The 12,540-nt window shown below is 39.0% G+C and overlaps 1 protein-coding gene across 1 annotated transcript in view; it reads right to left on the bottom strand.

Annotated features, from left to right (window-relative positions):
* Positions 1-4,235: 4,235 nt before the first annotated feature.
* Positions 4,236-12,540, bottom strand: part of LOC113811960 (SET domain-containing protein SmydA-8) — a 15,413-nt gene continuing 7,108 nt past the window's right edge. Inside the window, exons 2-5 of the mRNA XM_027363814.2 lie at positions 9,529-10,864; positions 9,238-9,333; positions 8,600-8,733; positions 4,236-5,139 (exon numbers count right to left, since the gene is read on the bottom strand). Coding sequence (XP_027219615.2) covers positions 4,936-5,139; positions 8,600-8,733; positions 9,238-9,333; positions 9,529-10,843 — 1,749 coding nt within the window. The 5' untranslated portion in view covers positions 10,844-10,864 and the 3' untranslated portion in view covers positions 4,236-4,935. The remainder of the gene's footprint in view (positions 5,140-8,599; positions 8,734-9,237; positions 9,334-9,528; positions 10,865-12,540) is intronic.

Below are 12,540 nucleotides of genomic sequence, written 5' to 3'. Positions count from 1 at the left end.
TATATATATACATATATATATTCTACTAACACACACACACACACACACACACACACACACACACACACACAGACACACACACACACAGACACACACACACACACATACACACACATACACACATACACACACATACACACAGATACAGACACATACACACACACACATATTCACACACACACACAGACATATATTCACACACACACAGATATTCACACACACACACACACACACACACACACACACACACACACACACACACAAACACACACACACACACACACACACACACACAAACACACACATACAAACACACACACACAAACACTCACACACAAATACACACACACAAACACACACATACAAACACACACACACACACAAACACACACACACAAACACACACACACAAACACACACACACAAACACACACACACACACATATATATACATATACATATATATAAATCTGGGAAAACAGGCTGAAATAAGAAGAATAGTGAAAAGAAAAAAAAAAGCGTAATCCCAGCACAAAAAATTATTAAAACTGCCTAATGAAACTCGGTTTGCATGACACGAGTGGACTTGGACTATGAGTAGCACTTTCCATGATCTTTTTCCTTCAATTGTGGCGTTACTGTCAGTGTTGGTAGATTATTTCTTGTACTGGCAATTGCAATTTTTTGTCTTCTACAAGTGTATTATCTTCAATATGCCCTACCTTAGTACATCCATACCCATGTTACCTACATATATGTTTCTATAGTGACCATACTGAGAAAAGGAAATTCTAGGGGCACTGTCATAAAGAGAGGGAAAAACTACACTCACTGAAATGTGAAATAATCTTCACAGGCAAAGAATAATTTCAGAAATTAAGAAAATACATAACAAATGCCACATCGAGAGTAAGTCCATTATAATCAGGTGGGGATTCAAGGTCAGAGGCCCTGACAGGGATATACAGCAACTGGGTGGGTGTTTGGGGGTTTGGAAGATTTGGTGTTCATACAGCAACGTTTGTGGATCTTCAAGAGTGGCTGGAACAATGGGGACTTGGTCTCAGATGGGTGCGGTCACTTTGTAAACAATTACTAATACTTTAATTCACACCATTTGTGATGGAAAACACCAACAGAATACACATATTACACCATGAATAGCTGAAGCAAGAAATACTAGTGCAAGATAGAATGGCTGTATGAAACTAAAAAAATTCTAATAAACTGTATTTTACTAGAGGATTACACAACTGCATTTAGATTTGTGAGCTTTCATTAGCAAAAATGGCATTAAATAATTAATTCAGGTTATTTTCATACCAGAAAGTGTTTTATGTATTCTTTATGGACAGGACCCTAGGTATTCTCCTCTCAGTGTTTTGAAGTGCCTGTTTTATGTTGCGTTTGGAACTCCATGTCCTACAAGTTTGATGAGATGGAGATGTTTTGACCATTCAGAACCACTACTTCAGCTTCCTGGAGAAGAGTAAAGTACCCTCATTCAACCCTCCCTCGGGCAGTGCCCAAAGTGCTCGCCTTGTCACAGCAACTTAGATTATAAGGCGAGGTTGGTTTATTGGTCAGTATGTTTTTGGGAGGTTTGGATGGTGTGAATTCCAATAGATTTTACCAAAAGATGGGTTGGATTCCCATAGTTTTTTTAATTTTGGCACATCGGTCCATAGAATTTGAGAGATAGTGGACACATCTACAGAGTTTCACTAGACGATTTTCAGTGCTTTTTGTGCTGGTTTTGCAAATTAAGATCATTGATGGATATATGGTACTCAGAAAAGAAACAACTCCAGAGACAAAGTCCTAAAGCCAGGGTATTATAGGAATCCAAAAACCCAAAGCTAAACTTTCCTGCCATCTATTTTTTTCCTAGACGGGGGAAAGCCACCCTGCTGTATTCCCTTCTAATAGCTCTTAATGTCAACTTATAGAAAATGCAAAATTAAGAACTCTGGTTATGTGAGCATGTTGTGGACCTAATCTCCGATCTATAATATGTAGTGAGTATTTTTTCATTTTGTGGTAAAGGTATTAATGTCGGTTTCAATGCTATTTCAGAGGATCCTTGCCGGCCAAATAGACATTTCGTAATTGACAAATTACTATATATAACCTGAATCTGCTAAATTATTCAGTCTCAGATGCCATACATAACAGAGAATAGTCATCTTCTGTACTGTCATCAATGTTAACCAAGGAACGTTATCGTAATAAAGAGATTTACTGAATCTGAGAGATTTTGAGGTCTGGAACACATGTAAACAAACATTTCCATCCGAACACAAGAGTATGGAAAGTCATTTTTCTCCGAATTACACGATTATACGGCACCCAACATTTAATTTCTCTTGATAATGGAGAAACCCTTAACAAACACAACACCACTATAGCATGAAAAGGACTTACGGTGAGCGATAAAGCACGAAATTTGCTAAGCAAATTTAAAGCCATTTTCACCCGGTGCTTCTGCTCCCACTGTTCATTTAAGCTCGAATGTCAAAGGTATTGATTATAGTTAATACTAGCCCATGCCTTGTAGATTATATTCTTAGAACTGGTACACTGTTGTAAAATAATATTGCTCTTAGAAGAAATATGCTTTTTGACAAATGAATCCGAAATTACAACTCGAATGTACAATCCGAGAATATGGTACGCGGGAAATTCGAATTTTAGTTTCCTATTCCAGACGACACTTAACTTCCAATACCTTTCTTAAATACTGACATCTTCTGAAAGATCAGTAACAATTAGCTTTGTTGACATGTAATCATAAATATTGGCTGCTTTTGTAAATTGTAAATACCTAATTATGATATTTCTCTTTCCTGCATTTAAGTATTCTCATTGTCAGTTTGATAGCAGATGTTACAGTATCAGTGTGTTGAAAACTACAATTTCTATTATTGCATATATATATATATATATATATATATATATATATATATATATATATATATATATATATATATATATATATATAAATATATGTATATATATATTTTTTTTTCTTTTTTTTTTAACACTAAATTAATATTGAACCTCACATCACATGAAAGTAATATTATGCAGAAGCCTAGGACCTGAAAATCTATGGGGCCTCCTGCCAAGTTGTATAAAACACTATCATACAAAATCCTGGTAATAGTCCTAAAGATGTCTTTAAAGATCGGTTAAAGTGTCATAAACTTCGACAAACAGTTGAAGGGCAGAGTGCTATGTTGAGGCCGCAGCGCAGGTGTTTTTCCTAAGTTGCCATGGGGTTCTGTTGGTGAACACAACCTCTATCAGACGCAGAATTGAACGCAGAATATCGTGAAAATATACTTAACTGATTTAATAATAGCACAAATGATAAAGGCCAGATTTTAGTCGAAATCGTCCCCCCATGAAAAAAAGACTGTATTCCCCAATGAACAATCTGCTCTTGAACTGCAAAACCGTGTCACGAAATATTAATAAAACGCACCGTCTTAACGTAATGCCATTTCAATTCAATAATGTCTGATTTTTTTTTTTTTTTTTATGTTCAAACCATTGTGAAATGCCACTCGATCGTTATCATATGCCTTCTTACACACGCTTTCATAACATATTGTAGGCTAATAACACTTCAATAATTTTCCTTATATTCCATTTCAGAATAATGTTGTCAATAACGACATTAGCATTGATTTCTTTATAGATTTTGGCCTTCCAGGAAATCACTTAGGTAGAGAAATAGAAAACACAGCTGTTCAAGTATCTGGAAAGGAAGTTGCCGCTTTCATCAGTCAGGTTATTTAAACTGTACTTGTAGCGTCTTTGGTAATGGTAGGAAAAAGGCAAACTCATTTTATGAACGGTTTTTGGAAGTAAATTTTATTCACATTTTGCAACACAATCGTCAATGAAGAACAACTCTTTTAGAAAATATGCCCAACTATATAGCAAAAATAAAAAAACTCAATTTTTTTGTTTTAAATCTGTTAAGGTGGACCCCATTTTGGGAGAACACCCGTCAACAAATGTTGCAATTGACAGCAAATATCCTATGTCGCAAAAATCTTCGTTGTAGCATAGTGGAATTTCAAACGAATATCTTCGGCTTTGCTTAAATTGTTTAATCTAAAACATATATTTTCTTCTCGTGAGATTTTTTTTTTTTTTTTTTTGAGGGGGGAGCTCATCTAAAACAAGCCCTGGTTCATATTCAGAGTAGATAATGAAACATCGTCAACGTACTATTCAATTTATTTAAAAGCAATATACATTGCAAACTATAGAAAATATGGGAATTATACAAAAGTGTCAATTCAGTACTCATCTCTTCTATTTATTCTACTCGTATCCACTGTATTTCAATTTGAGTTTTGTATTTTCATTCAATCTATATATGCTAAGATAGAGAGAGATAAGTAGATGTATATATAGAGATAGACATACAGGCGGACAGATAAATAGATAGTTATAATGCTTGCTCAGTTAGGTTAGATAAAGAAAGTGTATTTATTTCTTGCAATTCTACAATCCACTTCCACTGTCAGTTCCTTCAGCAAGCTAAGTTTCTTAGATTTACAAGGAAAACAAAATAAAACACGTTCTTGCTAAAATGAGAACGCTATGGAAATCATTTACATTAGCTTAATACAGTTTTATGATCAGAGCTTAGAAATTTAAATAATTGAATTCCACGTTGAAATTACCCTAATTACCTCAGGCATTACACATAACACATCACCTTAAAACGGTAAAGTTAACTGACAGGTTCTGCATTCAAAACAGCCTTTCCCGCTTTTTTAATATATCCTGTGGTGCTACAGTATGCAATCTATGTATGCATCTGTCAAAAAATTAAAACAACTTAACACAAAGTGTGAATGGATGGCGTACAAGAAAATATAATTATAGACATCAAAACGACGGTTAACATTTCCGTTAGTTCCCTCCTATGGACACATGTCTGGGCGAATCTCCCGTTTTCATATCAGTGAAGTCAATTTTCCCCATCTCTTTCGACAAGAGACTGGTTTTTATCGTCAGTTTCAACGTTTCAAAACGTTGCTTTACTTCCTTAACACCTGAAAACCGAGAATCGTAGAGAAGAATGGCCTCGCATTTGGCTAGATCCTCCGTCAGGTTCTGGAAAAAGAGAATTACTTGTAATACAATTTCTGTATGAGTATTCCAGATGTTTTTTGTATATATAAATGAACAAAGAGACCTATTCACATTCTTTTAAAAAATCGTTAGATAAATCATATAGTCTCCCTGAAAAAATATATTTACGTTTTCTTTTATCAAAAGAAGACAGAAAATATAACGTTTGAGGGTAGACTTAAAGTGTACTATACATAAAAAAAAATAGAGTATTATCTATCTTTCTGCATATGTGTCTCAGTTGCTACATTATGAAAACAATAAATCTTTACAGTAACGTCCTTTGAAATTCAACCTTTTTACATGTTGAATACAACATATGTACAGAAATATGTACATACGCACACACACATATGTACATAAATATATAAATAAATAAATAAATAAATAGATGAATATATATATATATATATATATATATATATATATATATATATATATATATATACATAGTTATATATATACATATATATACATACATATACATATACATACACATACACACACACACACACACACACACACACACACACACACATACACACACACACACACACACACACACACACAGATATATATATATATGTGTATATGTATATATATATATAATGTATATATATATATATATATATATATATATATATATATATATATATATATATATATATGTATATACGCACATATATACACATTACACACACACACACACACACACACATATATATCATATACATACATATATACATCTATATATATATATATATATATATATATATATATATATATATATATATATATATATATATATATATATATAATGTTTATATTATACACGCACATACACACATATATATGTATGTATGTATATATATATATATATATATATATATATATATATATATATATATATATATATATATATATATATATGTATGTATATATATATATTTATATATATATATATATATATATATATATATATATATATATATATATATATATATATATATATATGTATGTATGATATATGTATATGTAAGTATATATATATACATAAATATACAGACATTTTTTAGTTTCCTTCCCAAAAAGTGTATGTGATGGCTTGGGCATTTAAACACTAAACTCCGATCCCCTTTATTACCTTCATAAGTACAGACCCACAACATATACAACGCACATAAGGCAAGAAATAGTCACGAGACATAGTAACTGCTCGCAATGGTATTAGATCTTCTATGAAGTGATTTGACATGCTTTGAATTCTCGCTGGGCCCACGCGCACCAAGGTATGATATGAACGTGAAACGAATGTGTTTTTTTTCCTCGAGTAATGAACTGTGTAGAACTTATGTGTACTTGGAGGTACTCGGAATTTCTGCTTTCAGTCTATCTCTCACTCAAATATACATACATGCATATTTAAATACGAGCCTACATGCACACGCATATACATACATACTAGATATAAGGACATCAGCAGATAAAAAGAAAAAAAGAAAGAAAAAAGATTGAGAAAAAAAAGAAAGAAAAAACAGAGGTTCACCCATTGCACTTTCTTACTTACACAATATTACATACATACGGGCACTAAAAACACTCACCAAGTGTGCAGACGCCCTTCTAAAAACCCGAGACTAAATATAGCTAGCGGAACTATGACACATCATTACCAGCTAAGGATGTGAAGAGTCTATGAGTCATATGTCAGTTTGTTGTCACAAATGAATTACGACTCACTTAGACTCACCCTCAACCCGTATCTTTAAAAATCCGTCGGCATTACTCGAAGTTTTAGTCACACAGAATATCTTGGAAGCTTTGGCAGGACTTCTACCCCTTAAACATTATATTAAGAAGTCATAAATCGATTTTCCTATGACGCAATTCATAACATGATTTTGGATGTATATTTAAGACTTGGGACGCGGCCATCCGGTCAGCCCGTCTCTTTCTAGGCCTCCTTTTAACATCGTTCCTAACGCTGTCACCCGGAAAAAACGGAAGCTGTATACATGCACGAATGTGAAAACGGGTTATGTATGCTTATGTGCATGAGAGAGAGGGGGAAGGGAAATACATTGTGTTTTGCTTTCTGTTAACATGTATCTATCTACCGATCTATCCATATGTGTATGTGTGTGTTTGAATAGAACATAATAGACACACTGAAATACAACATTTGTATTTTCCTTTCTGTTAACATGTATCTATCTACCGATCTATCCATGTGTGTGTGTGTGTTTGAGTAGAAAGCAATACACACACAGTAGGCATTCGTAGGCGCATTCATATATATAGGCTTCGAGTAAGAGGGCAGGAATGACGCTAAAAAGAGAACTCAGGCCTAGAAGCGGACCACAGCTGACCGTATAGGCTTTCATCGTTTAGGTTTAGTATGTACGTGTGTGGGAGTGAGTGAGAGAGACTGAGTGATTTGGTGAGTGAGGGAGAGACTGACTGAGTGTGTTGGTGAGAGAAAAAGTGTGTGAGCGAGGGAGTGACATAGTGGGTGAGCGTGTGTGTGTATGTGTGTGTGTGTATGTGTGTGTGTACATTTGATTATTATTATTATTATAGTAATAATAATAATCTAGGGTTTGACTTGACAAAAAAAAAAAAAAAATAATAATAATAATAAAATAGGTGGAGTGTTGTCACTGGCAGGTCGTGAAAGTGAATTATAGTACGTCCAATTTCAGAAGAAAAACTGGCAACTCACCCTTAGCCCTCTAATAGTCCGATTCGAGTTATTCTAATCACCTGACTCTTGGTACTTGTACTTCAATATGTTTGGAATTTTAAAACATGTATAATATATTCGTCGTTTCTTATTGAAATTTGGCTCCTTTAGCACATAAGTATTTTCTTCTTAAGAGTGACAGTGAATTTGAGGACTCCAGAGCCCGAGTGAGTTGCCAGTTTTTCCATTCCTGAAATCAGGCGGAAATATTTTAAGTGTCATGGAAAGAATAAAATTGGAAATATCAACGTAGAAGACAAAAAAAAAGTTATATTTCCCTTGCTGGAGATTGCAAATGCAGCCACAGTCAGAACTTGCAAAGGCCTGACGTATAAGGTGTTCAAAGAACAAAGAAAATCAGACAAAATTATTTCTGCGTGTGTTTGTATGTTTATTAAGCTGTTGACTGGTAACTGGTAACTGTCACTGGTAACAAGAGCAAGATAGCAAATGGGACTGGCTTTTATTGCGATCCAAGTGATCATAGAGGAAATGTCCGCGGTTTGGAGACCAGTTTCTTTCCACCCTGACTTTGACTCTAGCTTACTGATGCTAGTACTCATTCACAGCTGAGACTAATCGGGCGCGAATCTGGGACCTTGTGATTGTTAGTCTCCTTCATCCTGTCCTACCATATTAGACATAAAACGAAAAAAAAACACGTGTTCAGCCAAAACCAGTGAGGATAATTCTTTGTACCTGTAAAAGAGTTGCGCAACCGGGAATGTTGCAAATCAAAGTCTCCAAGTGAGTTGCAGCATCACCTTCCGCCCCCGTGTTGCAGCGCCACAGGAGTTCCACCAGGGCACGAGATCGCTCTAGCAGTAACAGTCCTGAAAGAAAGTAAGTGCTCCGTGTAGGGAAGTTAGGAATGCATAGGCAACACCCTCCATATATCTAGATAGGTTAAGCTCCGTCTTCTTTCTCTTCTCTTTATTTTCCTCCTTTCCTTATCCTTCCCCTATCCCATATTTTCCCTTCCCACTCTTCTTTCCAAACTTTAGAGACTCAAAGATCCGAAACTCACGTACTCAAGATAACAGCCTGAGTGTTACCGTAAATTGAGCGGGTTTGTATCCTGCTCTGTGTGGGTGTTAAACGTATACAACTGCATGACTGTATTATACTTTTTTTGTGTAAGAATTCATATTGATTTATATTCAATGCTTTCTTGATTTCGATGTTTGATTTCCAGAGAGGTTCCGTCCCCTGGAAGAAGTTTAAAGTTGACAAATGACAGGAATAATACAAAAAACATATTTGAATAAATCGGGCATATTGATACGGATTAATAAAATAACATTCATTTGTACCCAAGCAATATTTTTTCTACATACCTCTGATTTTGGTAAGTCCAGGCTGTAGCCGATCAGCAAGGCGGAGCAGTTCTGAGGTCAAATCCAACACCCTTTCAAGGTCAGCCTGGGTTATATCTGAGAGAGGAAAAAAATGTTTTCATCATAAAGAGGGGATTTGATATGAAGGAATATGATTACTTTTGGTCTTTTTTTCCATCTGAATAACTATCTTATGATCAGCACATGGTTCTCTGTGTCCATTAGTCTACCCAAGACAATATTTCAGCACCGATGTGGCAATACTTGCGAATAGAAATGAACCGCCTCTACCTGCGAGCGGCGTCGCCATGATGGCACGCACGAGAGCGCGCTTGACCTCGACCACAACGTAGTGCGTGTCGCCCAGGATGCGCGTGAGGTGGGCGTGGGCGGCCGCGACGGATCGGGCGTCCTCTGGCTGCAGGCGGCCCAGGGCGGCTCCCCCGGCACGCACCAAAGTCTCTATGGCGATTGCAGATACGCTGGCGCCGCACGCCCGGCACTGCCAAGGGGCGCTGGCGGCCGCCGGAGGCAGCAGAAGGCCCTGGGGGCATTCGCGGCACTTGACGGAGCTGATGTGCGAACCCAGCTCCGTGGGGTCGAGGCAGCGCTCGCACCCGCACGTGAAGAGCTTGGCGGTGGCCAGGTGGGTGGCGCGGGCGCGGGTGCCCCACAGGACGTTGGTGTAAGCGTACGTGACCGGCGCGCCCTCGGGGATGTCCACCACGGCGCGCACGCTCATGACGTCGTCGTGGTACCAGTGCTGCGTGTTGGCCGTGCACGAGTGGTTCATGAGCGACGCCGCCGCGAACAGCGCGCGCCCCACCCGGTCCTCGCCCGCGCTCACCTGGTAGCTGTTGGTGTCGCACACGCCGCACGCGCGCCGGATCTCCTCCGCCGCGAACGCCAATCGCAGCCGCTCCCGCAGCACCGCCACCACGTGCGTCTCGACGAAGCGGCCGATCGGGAGGCCGCGGCGCTCCTCCACGTGGCTCTGCAGCGCGTCCACGATGGCCTTCGCCGCCGGCGACCGCTCCATCAGCAGAAGTACCCTGAGGGGCGCCAGGAGGGCGTTCAGCTGCTTGACGCGGATGGTGTTCCGAGGTTCGTGTTTCAGGCCGAGAAGAGCAAGCAGTTCGCACTCCCTCTCGCCGTGTCCTCTCCCGCCACACTGCGGGCGGCAGAGCGGGGCTCCGCACTGCTCACAGCCTTCCCACGTGTCCTCCGGCAGCGCCTTCAGACACGCCAGGCAGGTGGGCCCGGCCCCTGCCTTGGGCCCCACCACCAGGGGCGCCTCGCGGAACACCACCTCCCCCGCTGCGATGTCCCGCGCGGCCACCAGATACCTCCCGAAGGCCGGCGTCCAGTGGATCTCGACGGCCGCCTCCCCTTCCCCCCGGGCCGCGGCGAAGGCGGGCTCTTCCTGGGGCCGGAGGGAGCGCAGGACCTCCGAGCGTTTGGTGGGGCAGTAGTTCAGCTGAAGGCGCTCGCTGAAGTTGGAGGCTTCGACCTTTTCCTGCTGCGGAGGAGGCGCGGGCCTGACGGCGGCGAGGGAGCCCAGGCAGCGCTCGAGCACCGTCACGCGACGCTGTTCGCCGCTGTCCATCTCGGCGGTCGGTGGCCGGCCCTGCGTGCGGCGGGGGGAACGCCCTTCAGTTATCTCTTTCCTTTGCTATGGGTGGGCACGCGCACATGTACGCACACACGCAAATACACACACACACACACAAATACAAACACACACACGTCCATACACGTCTAATTACGCCTTTAAATAGTCCTTAAAAACATAGCTGTCGGATACAGTTCCTTATACCAAATGTTGAAAATGGTTCTAATGAATATGAATAATTTCGTTATACAAGAGGTTTGATTAATGTTTCTAGATTATACTTTTTTCAGAACTACATAAATCTGAAAATGTAATATCGAAACGAAAATTAAATTTCTTTCATAGTGATTTTATTCATTCTAATTTATGCATATTTTACACCCACTTTTCTTCCTCTCTCAGTCTCTCTCTCTCACACAAGCTGATTTTCCTTCTGTTTGTCTGTATCTCAGTCTTTATTTCTCTGTCTGGTTGTCTGGTTCTTTTTGTATGTTTATATGTATTTCTCTCTCTCTCTCTCTCTTTCTCTCTCACACTCACTCACTCACTCACTCTCTCTCTCTCTCTCTCTCTCTCTCTGTCTCTCACTCACTCACTCACTCTCTCTCTCTCTCTCTTTCTCTCTCTCACTCACTCACTCACTCTCTCTCTCTCTCTTTCTCTCTCTTACTCTGTGTGTGTGTGTGTGTGTCTCAATCTTTCACAAACACACATGTAACGTGTCAGACAGCTGATAGGTCAATAATAATACCACTCAATTTTAGTGTCTTGTAAAGCAAACAAACAAACAAAAAATAATATCATTGCAAAACATGCATCATGTAACTGTTTGGTCTTACGTAGAACTTATTTTGGTAGCATGAAAGACTAGCAATGGAGGAAATTCCTATAATGTATTCAAGAGCGTGAGCGATTAACAATAGTTTTAACTGTTTAGGAATTGATAAGATATATCCCCAGTTCAATGTCGCAATCAGATTTCGCAGCAGTGGAGAGTGGGTAAGTGCGGGTCTCGTGGAATTGAGTTTGAGCGTTCGAATCCCCGAGCTGGACCATGGCCGAAGCATACCTTCTGAAATCTCTCTTCTTTCTTCTTTTATAGTGTTTTAGTCCATACTATAGTATATACTAAAGAAATATTACTGAAGTGAATTGATATGAACTGGTTAATGCTACGAAGAGCATGCGCAGAGGCAGGAACAGCACTGTCAAGAAAAAAGTTCCGAAAGGGGAGGTCTTAACACGTCAGGACACAATTCTTCAGTTGTAATATTTGGACATTTTAACATTTCAGTTGGAATTAGTATTTCTTTTAAGATTTTTTGAAGTTTTGTTATTTTTTGCTCCCCCTGCCTCAAATTATGACTGGGCTCGCGATCTGAATTATCCAATTAGTTTTGACACTTGATCCGCATTCAATGGTGTAGCGAATTCGATAATCAGTGGACTTGATTTTTATTGGAAGGATGTTAACTAATCCCAGGGAAAGGTAGCCATGGGGGCCTTTGGGGTGATTAAATAAAGTCCTGAGGCTGCAGTGGAAAGTATAATTTTTTATGATAAAGGTGTTTAAGAGGAAATATTCCATTCCTGATGTAGACGCATATGTCTTCCAGTTGAAAAATTAAACTGAAAAAACGGATGTAGTGTTCGTTGTTAACTAGCAATCAGGCTTTTCAAGGTTTTCAAGG

This window comes from Penaeus vannamei, chromosome 28 (genome assembly GCF_042767895.1).
Source record: "Penaeus vannamei isolate JL-2024 chromosome 28, ASM4276789v1, whole genome shotgun sequence".
Classification (NCBI taxonomy): Eukaryota; Metazoa; Arthropoda; class Malacostraca; order Decapoda; family Penaeidae; genus Penaeus; species Penaeus vannamei.
Note: the sequence above shows the minus strand (reverse complement) of the source record. Positions and strands in the feature narration are given on the sequence as shown.